Below are 12,500 nucleotides of genomic sequence, written 5' to 3' on the forward strand. Positions count from 1 at the left end.
CCAATTTAATGAACCGAAATTTTCATTGATTCATAATGTTAAACATCAATTCGTTTACCTAAATATTCAGTTCAGCTATAATTAAACTTACGTATCAGAGTAACTAGTTGTAATTCGGAAGGAATTCCACCGGGAATTCCAAGTTCGACCGTTAGACAAATTAGGACATTCAAAGCATAGATGTATGCAGACTTCTAATTGAAATTGTTGTATTTTAAAGCCAACTGGCATTTTCGCTCAACAAACTTTGATCAGCAATTTGATCAATACTTTTAGGCCAACACTTTTGGTCAACAACTTTGATCGACAGGTTTTTCAGATTATTGTATATTAAACTAAATTTGTAATTTTTAATTGTTTGAAAAAATATTTTGAGCTATGACATTAAAGTTATTGGATATGGCATTAGGATAAAAATATCAGGTTTCTATATATTGATTTTTATTACTTTACTTTTTTTTTTTTTTTTTTTTAAAAAATTTACTCAAGCTGGTGTCTTACAAGAATATTTTTAACACATAGGGGTATCAAAGGTATAATACGGTGTATCAGAAAATTGCCTGAATGTTTCGAAAAATGCAATATTTATATTATTTATGTGTTTTGGTGCAATTGTACAAATTGGAGTTTAAAACAGGCGACGTAAGAATTTTGTTGACAATTGTTGTGGTTAGCTTATGATTCAAAGTAATTATGTTTATAACAGTTGGTCAAAGGTAACAGCTATACCTTTTTAGTAAAAACCTGCTCATTCTATTTGGAGTTTTGAACCTGACAGCAGGTTGAAGAATCTGCAGTTAAGGGTTGATGAAGGTGATTGTTAGTCCAAAGTATTTCACCAGAATCTTCAAAAGTTATTGATCATGAAAAGGGTTAGTAAAACAGAGGAACAAAAATTCCTCCACGACAACACTAGCTTTGTCTTTTATGCTACTTGTGTGTACATAGATTGTACCTTTTATCCATCAAATGCTTGTTTATGAGAAGAAGAGTTGTGTTTTTGGGGATCATTTCCTGTCTTAAAACAACTGGGAAACACTATGTTCTATCTTACTTTATAGATTAATAGAAACAAAATAATCACTTTTTTCTTTCATTAACAGATAAAGTTTAGAAAAATATCATTTGTAGGTCATTCTCCCTCATCTAACTAGTCACTAGCAGTGTTAAAAGCTGTCAAGTTGTAAAATTCTCAAAAATTATTCTCAAAAGTTCTCAAAAAAATCGCAGGTGGTTAAATTTATAACAGTACTTATATCTAATGTTTTCAAAATAACGGAAAACAAATTTGGATAAAAGAGAATAAAGTTCACTCTCAAGGAATTAAAAAATGCAATTTCATATTTTTTTGTTTTCATGACCATTAAGTGCATCTTTACAAGAAAGCGTGCACTGAACTTATTTTTTTTGCCGCACAGCTAGTTACTGGAGACTTCTATTATTTCAAAACTTACGCCTGAAAATTTTATTCCTTAAATCTTTTATGGAATAAATGATTTTATTGGCATAATTTTGTTTTGAATAAAGTACATCTCTTAAACTTCCTAAACGCTTTCTGCCACGTCTTTACCAGCACTGATTAAACCATTTTCCCAGTGAATTTAAATACGATCAATTAGCTAAACAATTGTTTGATGAGCAAGCATGCTTGTGTTTTCTTCTTTTACGTTGTAGACCTAAGTACTAAAAGTACTCGAATTGCAAACCAACTAAGTTAGTAATAAATTTAGTAAACTATGATTTCTGATGAACGATCGGTGAAGAAAAGGACCGAGGTATTTTTGATGCAACAATCCCCTGTCTTTGTTGCAAAATTAAAGCCAACCACCTGGTATAGTTAACAAACTATTAAAAATCTCTACTTACAACGTTTCAGCTTTTGTCTAATATCAAATCCATGATACAGCGAATCATAAAATGTTATAATTTAAAATAAGTTTGCATCAAAGTAGGAAATCAATTAACGTTTATTCCGAGACCAATGGAACACTAAACAAGACTTATGTACACTACAAAACTTGTGTAAGCATTAATAGGGCGTGGAAAGACTACATAAAAACTATTGTTTACTTCAATTACAAACTTAAGCTGATTGCAATTGTGTATACCAAGGAAAAAAATGTTCACGCTGTTATTTAAACTTTGACATTCTTTTAAATAAACCATTTAATAGTTTGATTGCAGAGATTTTTTTAAAAATTCAAGTGACTAATCGCTGGTCGTTCGTAAACGACAAGTTTCAAAGAGTAATTGGTCCTTCTCGTTACTGTTCGTTGTGATTCGTCACGAATAGTAACCGAAAACGAACGTTTACGACTAACTGTTTACAAATCGCTAAATGATTCAAAGAATGTCTTGAGATCTATCACTCAAATTTCTAAATAGAAAAGCAAAAGAAATAGTTTTAAAAAAACTGTTTAACTAAGCTCACAAAAATATTTATACTTGTCTAGAAATCCATAAACTATTAGTAACTTTGTTACTTAACCGTTTTATTTTCTTTCTATAAAATCAAAAAATTAACAAATAAATGCGGAAACATTTACTCTGCTTAATAATAACAAACAGAGTAAATACTTCCATAGCAGTGTTTTTGATTTTACGGAAAGAAAAACACGGTTTTCATCATAAAGTATAAAAATACATTTAATAACCTTAAACATCAATGAACTGATGTAAAAAAACAGCAAAAAGGATATAAATACTTCTGTAGAATACTCAAAGATAAAATGCTTTTTGTTATGGATGAGGGAGAAAATACGGAAAAGGGGAGGGGCAGAAGTGGAACGAAGAAGCAATTTAGTGTGAGATACTATCTCAAAAAAATGTCAGTCTAATTGATTTACGAGTCAATCTTGTAACAGTGTTATTCCACCCTAACAATAAATATAATTTACAAAACAAGATAGTATTCATTATATATAATTAGCAAAAATAAATTTAACCATTTATATTATTTGAGGAGAGTACAAACCCTAAATATTAGACACAAAATAGAACTCCAAATAATTACGCATCGTCAAAAATATTTCTTGGAACACTTGAACGTGATGGTAAACTTGAACGATTCAGAACACTTGAGCGAGATGGAACATTTGAATGGGTAATGCCACTTATTTTTTGATACCCTTTTGACATCCTTTCATTTGTTTCTGGGGGGGCATATTCAATGTCAGACATTAATTGGACTTTATCATCACCATCATTAAATTTTGAATACAAGCATGGCTTATTCACTGTAAGTCTTGTTTTTGAACTCAGAGATGGAGTTTCAATTATAGAATCATCTGAACCATTGACAACTCCTTCATTAAATTCTTTATCATTTCCACCAGCATAGTGGTCAGCTTTTGATTTTACGGGCCAGCGTTTCCCATTTATCTGTCTTTCAACTTTGCGTTTTTCACGCCTTACAATCTCTTTACCTTCCCGCACAAAATCTGAAGAGAAATCATCATCACTTAGAAATTGTTGCATTCCAAGACAATGCAGTATTCTTTTACCAATACTGAAGTAAGTACATATGCAAACAAGTAGAACAATCATTGGATAGTACAAATTAAAGCCTTTAGCAATAAATGACAGTAAATCCATATGTCCCATAAACTTTGTAAAATAAGTCTCGCTAATCTCAGTGCCAGTTCTTCCAGTAACATGACCATCCATGTGTATCATTGCAAGAAAATTTAGACATATTGCATAGGTAAGACGACAAAACAACAGACCACTGAAAAGCAAACTGTTAGCATCTGTTTCATGATGAGGCTCAAAATAGTAAAAATTAAATATTTTAATTTTAAAAACAGTGTAATATGTGCAGGCACACATGTAAGCTATGGTAACACAAGATACAACCTCCATTTGCAAATACAAATAGTTTGTTTTTGTAAGTTTAATAAGATGGGTAAAAATGGATAAAACTGGATCAGTGCAGAAAAATGTTGACTCTGACCAAACCAAACAGACACTTAAAATTAACAAAAGTAATGAAAACAGTCGAAACAACCATGGTTTTATGGTTAGTTCCCACACCCACTGTAAGCGCATAGTTAAGATACTATTTTGGGTATGATCAGTAAAAGACAATTTAAATTTTTTCTCATTGTTAGATTTATTTCTCTCAACATCTTCTAGATAAAAAGCCAGCTTAAGCAATGCATTCCACTGAACTTGTGTTCGATGAGCACGTTGTGTTATTACCATTACTTTTTTATGCAACTTTACAAGAGCTTTATCATTAAACTCGGTACTTCCTGTTTTATAATCTATAAAATCATCTGTACCTTTACAAAACAGTGCAATACTACTCTCAGGACATTTTTTAATAATGATATCTAAATGCTTTCTTAAGTTGCTGTTGTATTTAATTTCTTCTGATGCTTTTTTTACTTCACTTAGAGTATCTGCTAGCTCTTCTTCTGCATCTTCCTTGTAAGTACTCAACTTTGAAATTTTGAAATAGGTTTGTTCAAGTCTTAGATTATGCTGAGACATATTCCATGCATTGCGTGGCAGTTCTACTAATCCATAACCAAGTAACAAAACTAAAAGCAATAACCCCCATGTATTTGATGCAGTGATTCCAATGAGTTTTAAACTATCTGCATTTAGTGAAAGTTCTGGCTTTAGAGCCACATAAATTAGTAATGCTCCAAATATTACTAAATAGCTTCCATACCATATGGCATTTTCAAATAAAGCTGTTTTTATTTTTCCCCAAACTGTAAATGATCCTGCATAAACATATGATTGCATCATAGGTAATAGAATCCATGATAATATCTGTGAAGACCAATAAATAATACGCCATAAATAAGGCAAAAGATCACCTGAGACATAGGACCAAGGAATAAAACAAGCAGGTTTATTTTTGCTTTGCATCACACCATCAATTCCTATTGATTGATAACCAACTAAATTTTGGCTTTGCTTAAGTGTGTCATTTTGTTTCAAATAATTTATACATTCTACGTAAGTACTGTTTGAGACGTCAAGTGGTAGGATAAATATAATGAGAAACGAAAAAAACCAGGAAATAAATACTGCAAGTGTCACTAAAATATGCTGCTTGCGTAAGTTTCCATATTGATGAAGTATTAGTAATGTTCCAAAAAATACGCAAACAAACTCAAAAGCGAATGGTAGAGCTGACATGGTATTAATTCCAGTCTCTGATTAGATATTTAAATATAAAAGTATCAATTGCAAATTATATATAAAGGTCTTAAGCCTAAAATATGATGTTAACGAATTGAAAAACTAATTGGGTTAGAGTCCTGTCCTTCATCTTGAAATTTAAAGACCTTGGTCAATTCCGCAATATTTAGGGATTTTATTACTTCACTTCGGTTTTTAATTTATGCGTGACCTCAGCTAAACGACCCGATGTTAAAGAAACGTTTTAATCTCTAACATATTTGCTGCGTCCTGAACCGATTATTGACCTTGTCTCTGAACACCAGTTGGAGAAACTTATATCTCCAACACTTTCTTTCACCAAACCCTTCAGCTACATTTTACGAAATTTCATAAAATACTACGAAGATATTGATAAAAAAATTATTTTACTCTTGTTGTATAATCATGGAGTGCTAAAGATGAGCAACAACATTGTAAATTATAATGAAGCAACGCCTTCCTTGGCTTTAACTGAAGTAGACATTACTTGTAAATACTCAGGCAGCTCTCATTTTTGCCTTTTCTGGCTGGAGAGTTTGCTCTTTTATGATAGAAAAAATTCAAGCATAGAAAACACAAAATTCAGTTCTTTTGACTATAGTGAAGATGCATCATCCTACTGGACAAGTCCAAAATCAACCAATTCAACATGTAAATCGCTGGATTGCTGGAGCGGGCTTGGAACATGAAGCTGAAAAAGCTAAGTTTAAAGGACGAAATGCTAATGGTATGACTATTGTGATTTAGGCCTATTTTGTGTGTTTTAAAAAAGAATAGCAAAAAACTATAAGTATTGAAAAAGTGTTCTCAACTTTTTTTAATCTTAATTTTCTAAGTTAGTCAATTTGAAATAAAGTAAATGTTATTGATAGATTGTTATAACAATTTTTTAATTTTTTATTCAACATCTTAGTTGATAAACTTATTCAATATTTGTTAATTGGTTTAAAAAGAATGCTACCAAGAAAACGCGGCTTTACTAAAATTTTAGGAGTTTGTATAAATTGTGTACAAGTACAGACATTTTATCACATGAATAATGTGATTCTAAACAAAGAAATCAAAAAAAATCTTTTTTCTTAAAAACAAAGATAAAATCAGAGAAAAGCTCTACTTGGAATAGATGGCTGTTGCAAATTATTGTTTCAAAATAAGATTAATCCTAATATTTTTATAGTTATGTGTTTTCTTTTAGGAGTTGTTTGTACTGCAAGTCGTAATGCTGCTAAGACAAATAAGCAGAGTTACAATCGTGGAAAAAGGGATCAATCTTTCTCCAAAAATTCTAAAATGTTGTACTCATCTGATTCCCTTTACTTTGACAAAAAAGTTAGTATGGTAAGTAAAGGGATATTTCTTTATTAACTTAAAACTTTGAGATTAAGGATTGATAAAATTTTGAGATTAAGGATTGATAATTTAATCATGTCAAAAAAGTTTATGGATTAATGTACTTTGAAAGTAATTCAGCATATTATTTTAGTATTAACTACGTTTAGTATTCAGAGATATTGGTTATTTTGTTTTTCTTCACTTGGTGGAAATGGTTAAAATTTGAAAATTGTTGAACCAAACATAAAAAATCTAATTTCTTATCAGATTAAAATTTGAAAATTTCATTTAATTTGAAATGCTTCAAAGTTGTTATTATTAAACAAAAAGTTTCAGCTCTATAAACAAAATGCTGCTCCTAACTACAAAGATTCTTTTTTCTTTATTGAGTTTTTCTGCCCATTATATTGGGTCTGCCTGAATTATTTAAATTCAATTCATAAAAACTTGCAATTTTTATTTAGTTTTTATTATTGTTATTATTATTATTTTTATTATTATTATTATTATTATTATTATTATTATTATTATTATTATTATTATTATTATTATTATTATTATTATTATTATTACTATTATTATTATTATTATTATTAGTGTTATTGTTATTATTATTATTATTATTATTATTATTATTATTATTATCATTATTATTATTGTTATTATTATTATTATTAGTATTATTAGTATTATTATTAGTATTATTATTATTATTATTATTATTATTATTATTATTATTATTATTATTATTATTATTATTATTATTATTATTACTGTTATTATTATTATTATTATTATTATTATTATTATTATTATTATTATTATTATTATTATTATTATTTTTATTATTACTGTTATTGTTATTATTATTATTATTATTATTATTATTATTATTATTATTATTATTATTATTATTATTATTATTATTATTATTATTATTATTATTATTATTACTATTATTATTATTATTACTATTAAGGAAGACTATTTTATTAAAGTGTAAAATTTTAAGGTAAATCAAGTGTTTCTCTGATCTCTTCATGACAAACACTCCCTTGAAAACTCCACTGTTCATGAATAATTTTTTTATCTTTCAAGAAGCACACCACTCTAGTGTACATAAGTGCAAATTGTTAACATATATTCAGCTTTATAACAGTAGATATTATCAAACATAGGCTCAGAAATTCCATCCATGACGAGGCAAACCTTTTCAATTACACTCTGCCTTACCTTAGCACTCTCTTCATATATAGTTGCAACTTGCTGTGAGAAGTTAAAAATGTGACTGCAATTTATTTAACTTTTTCAAGTTAAATAAACCTTTATTTGCTTAAGGAAGTCAGGTTTCTTTTTTAGTTTTTAAAATGTGTATGAAATGAGATAATACTTAATCTCCCCTAAGTTATGTTAGTTCTCTAAATCAAATGCTGTTGTATTGGCATTGTTATTTGTTGTAGTTTCCTAATTTCCAAATTTTTTGAATTTAGAACAACCATTCATCATCTTCTGCAAGTTTACTGTTGAACTTCCATTATTCGTGTCCCACATCAAGTTTTATGCACAATAACCAATCAAGCAATTATAAAAGAAAAAAGATGGCAACATTCAACAAAGAAGTTTTTTTGCAATCAAAGTATGTCTTTCAATAGTTAGCTTTGTTCAGGACCTTATCAATGTCTTTTTTGAATTAAAATATGATTTTTAATTCATTTTTTAAAGAAATACATTATTTAAAAACAATCAGTATTTGCTTTTTTTCAATTTATTTTGTATCTATTTAAAATGTTTCATGGTTTTCTTACCAATATTTGTGCATACAACCTGTTGGTTGACCTTATTTTACATTAATTTAAGTTTAATGCTCAACACCCCATTTTTTTTATATTTTTGAAAAGTTGTTACTTTGTTGTGGATAATATTCCGGAAAAGTATCTCATTAATGGAGTTGACCCAGATGTTTTGGTAGCATGGGAATCCATAAGGCTTGTTGTAAGAAATTTATTCTACTTATGAAATTTTTATCTTTTCTATGCATCTATTAACATATTTGATATGTATTGGTTATAGATTTTTAACATAAATTATACTTGAAATGTAATCTATTATTTAGCAGTAAATCCAGTTATTTTTAGAGATTTACTTTGTACTTATGATTTTTCTAGTACTTACCCACACATGAAATACCTAGTTGTCCTATCTGTTTGTTCCCACCGGTTGCAGCAAAAATAACAAGATGTGGTCATGTATTCTGCTGGAGTTGCATTCTTCATTATTTGCAGTTGGCAAGTGTTACTTTGTTATGAAAATATTTGTTACTTTTTTTTTTAGATTTCTTTGAATACTTCTTTTATGCCATTTCATTTTTAAGGTTGATAAAACATGGAGAAAATGCCCAATTTGTCATGAAGCAGTTCACGAAGCTGACTTAAAAAGGTTGAATTTTTAAGCGTTTGTTTTGATACAAGAAAGTATTTTTCAAAATATAATGGTATTCATAACATTAATACAGGTTTTTTGCCTGTTCCAAAATAAAAATTTCACAATCCTGTTTCCCAATTCAAATCCATTTACAGAGCAGGCTTTTTCAGTTCAAAACTGAGTAATTTGTTATTGCCAAATACATGAGACTCAACAATTAAAAAGTCTTTCTACAGAGTTCAGTGGCAAAGAGGGGTTCTTGGTCCTCTCTAAAGTTTTTTACTATTTATATTTTTTATATCTTTTTATTACATGTACTATCAATCTAATAATGTTAGTATTTAATTTTTTTATTTCAAAAAGTCTTTTTTATCTGTGTATCTCACCCCTCCTTCCCCTTCTCTCATTCCTCTAAAATCCCGTCCTAAACAAAGTCTTGAGTGCACCACTGATGTGCTGGTGGTAACTTTTCAAGGTAATAACAATTTTCTCTGTGGCGTTTAATGCATGCACTTGCTTCTAAAATTGACTAAACACTGTAGACCATTTGATTTATATCTGCCAAATAAGGCAGCCATTCCACAGATGTTGTAAAATCAGGAAATGGTTCCTTCACCCTTCTTGCATAATTTTTGCCTTGTGAGCTGGGGGTAAAATCCTGTTGAAAGATCCAATTTGTATTGCTGAAAAGCTCTTGTGATCACAGAAGTACTATGGATTAAAGAATGTCACGACTATACACTTAATTGATTTTCACATCTTGATTAATGAAAGTAATAGGTGTTTTGCAACTTGCCCAAAATCCACTTCAAACCATGATGGGTTGCAGATTATGTCAATGTTCAATAATTACAGACATTCCAGGAGTTTCCTTTGACCAAGTTTTGTTGCGGTTACATAGAAGATGTTTTGATCTTTCAAGTCGCACATGTTTATTTTCAGACTTAAGAAGCTGAACCTTTTTAGGACTCTTGGATTCCTTCTGATTTGCTCTCAGATGAGCTCAGTTTTCCTAGGAATACTTGCACTTGGTTTCTAACATTTTCTATGCAGTGGCCATCATGATCAAGTTCCTGATATCCCTTAATTTTCCTAGAGACTGTTCCCAGGTCAATACTGGGTAATGATACAATCCCACAGTTATGCATATTGAGCCTGTGTAAAGCCAAAATTTCTGAATGTTAATTTGACAATTACAAAATGATAATATCAAAAGTTAAAAATATAGACCAATATAGGTTAAAACATGAACGATTCAACTATAAAAAAATAAATAAAAAATTGAAATAAAATAATCAAAGTTATTGGGACACAAACAAAGTTGATTACTGTTTTTTTGTGTCACCCTCTAAAGTAAGTTAATTTAAAGCAAATGCAACCAGGTTTATCAGTTGATTGCAAACAATAAGCTTAATACAAATCTTGATTGACTAAAAGAATCAGATCACACTATTTTCTGGTTCCTTGTTTAAGAAAACACAGTGCAATCCAGTCTGTCCATTCCTGAAATGATGATATAATAAAGCTCTGCAATAAAAAGCATCATTGCATATTTTTTGACAATGATATTGTTTTTGTATTAAACATTTTTACATTTAATATTAGTTTAGAAATTTATCTTTTTTCATTGATATATTTTATAAAGAGAATTTTTTTTCACTTAAAGTGTTGTGAATGTTGTTCGAAAGAAGTTTGCCCGACATGAAAATATCACAATGAAGTTAATGAAGCGACAAAAAGTAAGTGATGTTTGTTCAAGTTGCTTGCCAGCTTTAAGTTGAAATACTTGTAATACCATTAACATTATTTTTGATAAGTTATTTTTAAGATGTTTTACAGTTATTCTACATGTTACCTCATGTTTTTATAAACTCCTAATCTTTAACAAGGTTAACACTTATTATTCTTGTTTTAGAGTTCTCTTTTCACCTCAATTCAAAGTGATGAGTTAATGGAATCTAATGGATCTTTTTCTTTTTGGAATGGTATGTATTTTATTATCATATATATTAGAAATTTTAGGAATCATTTTTTGAATGTCTAAGATTTATCTGACAGTTTAACTTTTTTTAAATATTTTATTTCAGGAGTTTTTCTGAGGTTTGGCAGTAGGCTTATGTTAACAAACAAAAATTCTGTTGTTGAAAAAATTTTGCTGCCAGAAAAGAAAGAATTAGAGAATCAGCTTCTAGATGCAATTGCAGATGAGGTGTGTTATAAATTTCCAAAAATATACAACAATTTTTTAATTTGTTTGTTTCTGAACATGGTAAAGCTTTTCTGTTAATCTTATAAAAGTCATCTTTTAATCTTGATGAAAACAAATGAAATCGACATGAAAATGATTTTTTCAAAAAAAAAAAAAAAAAAAAAAAAACATAAAAATTGAGACCTGCAAAATAACTTAACTGCATAATGCTTAGGGTTGATATTTTAAGGGTTTTTACCAATTAATAAATTATGACATCCCCCCAAAAATGTTACTTTCAAGCATGAAATTCAAGATAGTTTTATTAGAAAATTTAAGAATTTTTTTTGGGCTTGGTGAAAAAACTCAGTCAAAAATTAATCTGTTTTGTAATACAGTTGTTTGCAGTAATCTGTTTTGTAATATAATCGATTTAAAGTTTTTTTTTTACTATCTTACATTTTTAGTTGACAAGATAATGTTGTTTTTTGAATTGTATATTGATTTTTTTTGCATGTTAGCTATACATTTCTGAAATAATGCTTTAATAACAATTAGTTTAGCTGATAAATACCACTTTAATTAAGTTTTTACAGACCATATAAATAACACTTTTTTTAACAAAACAAGAACTGGTTATTTGACTAAATGACTACGTCCACATGAAAAAGCACATCAAAATCATTAGTTCTGTGTAAAATTCTTATTTTTGTACTAAAATTTACTTAATCAGTTTTTTTTTTATTACCAATCCAATGATATATTTTTGCTTAAAGTATTGTTCACTTACTGTTTAAGTTTGTATTTACAGACTGGTGAAGACTGTTTCATTCAATCTGCTTTAAGAAAGATTGAGGTAAACTGAAAGTTCATATACTTTATCTGGTTGGTTAATTTAAGAAATGAGTTTGAAATCAGTTTGCAATTTGCTTTTGTCTAGAATGAGATTGAAAAATTAAAAGTTGATCATGAACTAAATGAACTACATGAACCGCTGCAAGTGACACAAACTACTCATGATAAAAGTGCATCTGTGACTTGTCAAGAAAGAAGTCTGGCTTTCATACTTTCTCAAGCTAAGGTTAGCGAAGTGATTAATGGACCTCTTTGAATGATATTAATACACAAATCTACGTTGTTTTTTTCTCTGCTAGATTGATGATAATGATGAACTGCCTTTCCCAAACCTTGACTGTGAGAGCCAGATAAAAAAATCAAGGATAATTGAGAATAGTAACTCAGTTTATGAATTGCCAATCATGAATGAAGAATGCAATGACCAAATGATTAAGTGCACTTCACTACACGATGTAAACCCTTATATTACTCATACTGATAAACAGGAATCTCAGTGTGTCAGTAATTCATACGAAAGATTCGA

General features: G+C 28.9%; 2 protein-coding genes across 2 annotated transcripts in view; one reads left to right on the forward strand and one right to left on the reverse strand.

Annotated features, from left to right (window-relative positions):
- Nucleotides 1-2,837: 2,837 nt before the first annotated feature.
- Nucleotides 2,838-5,357, reverse strand: LOC149892764 (G protein-coupled receptor-associated protein LMBRD2-like). Its single transcript, XM_090093608.1, has one exon. It carries the CDS (start codon nt 5,152-5,154, stop codon nt 3,010-3,012), a length of 2,145 nt encoding a protein of 714 aa, XP_089949734.1. The 5' UTR covers nt 5,155-5,357; the 3' UTR covers nt 2,838-3,009.
- Nucleotides 5,358-5,403: 46 nt separating this feature from the next.
- The window catches only part of LOC145181967 (E3 ubiquitin-protein ligase RNF10-like), a 9,311-nt gene continuing 2,214 nt past the window's right edge, over nt 5,404-12,500 (forward strand). Inside the window, exons 1-12 of the mRNA XM_090093595.1 lie at nt 5,404-5,905; nt 6,374-6,516; nt 8,001-8,146; nt 8,409-8,502; nt 8,676-8,795; nt 8,882-8,946; nt 10,598-10,670; nt 10,847-10,916; nt 11,019-11,140; nt 11,931-11,975; nt 12,060-12,200; nt 12,274-12,500. The exon at nt 12,274-12,500 is cut by the window's right edge and continues 29 nt beyond it. Of these exons, the coding sequence (XP_089949721.1) occupies nt 5,785-5,905; nt 6,374-6,516; nt 8,001-8,146; nt 8,409-8,502; nt 8,676-8,795; nt 8,882-8,946; nt 10,598-10,670; nt 10,847-10,916; nt 11,019-11,140; nt 11,931-11,975; nt 12,060-12,200; nt 12,274-12,500 (1,367 nt within the window). The 5' untranslated portion in view covers nt 5,404-5,784. The remainder of the gene's footprint in view (nt 5,906-6,373; nt 6,517-8,000; nt 8,147-8,408; nt 8,503-8,675; nt 8,796-8,881; nt 8,947-10,597; nt 10,671-10,846; nt 10,917-11,018; nt 11,141-11,930; nt 11,976-12,059; nt 12,201-12,273) is intronic.

This window comes from Hydra viridissima, unplaced genomic scaffold (assembly GCF_058129835.1).
Source record: "Hydra viridissima isolate aposymbiotic clone 2 unplaced genomic scaffold, HvirCarnegie_v1 scaffold_1, whole genome shotgun sequence".
Classification (NCBI taxonomy): domain Eukaryota; kingdom Metazoa; phylum Cnidaria; class Hydrozoa; order Anthoathecata; family Hydridae; genus Hydra; species Hydra viridissima.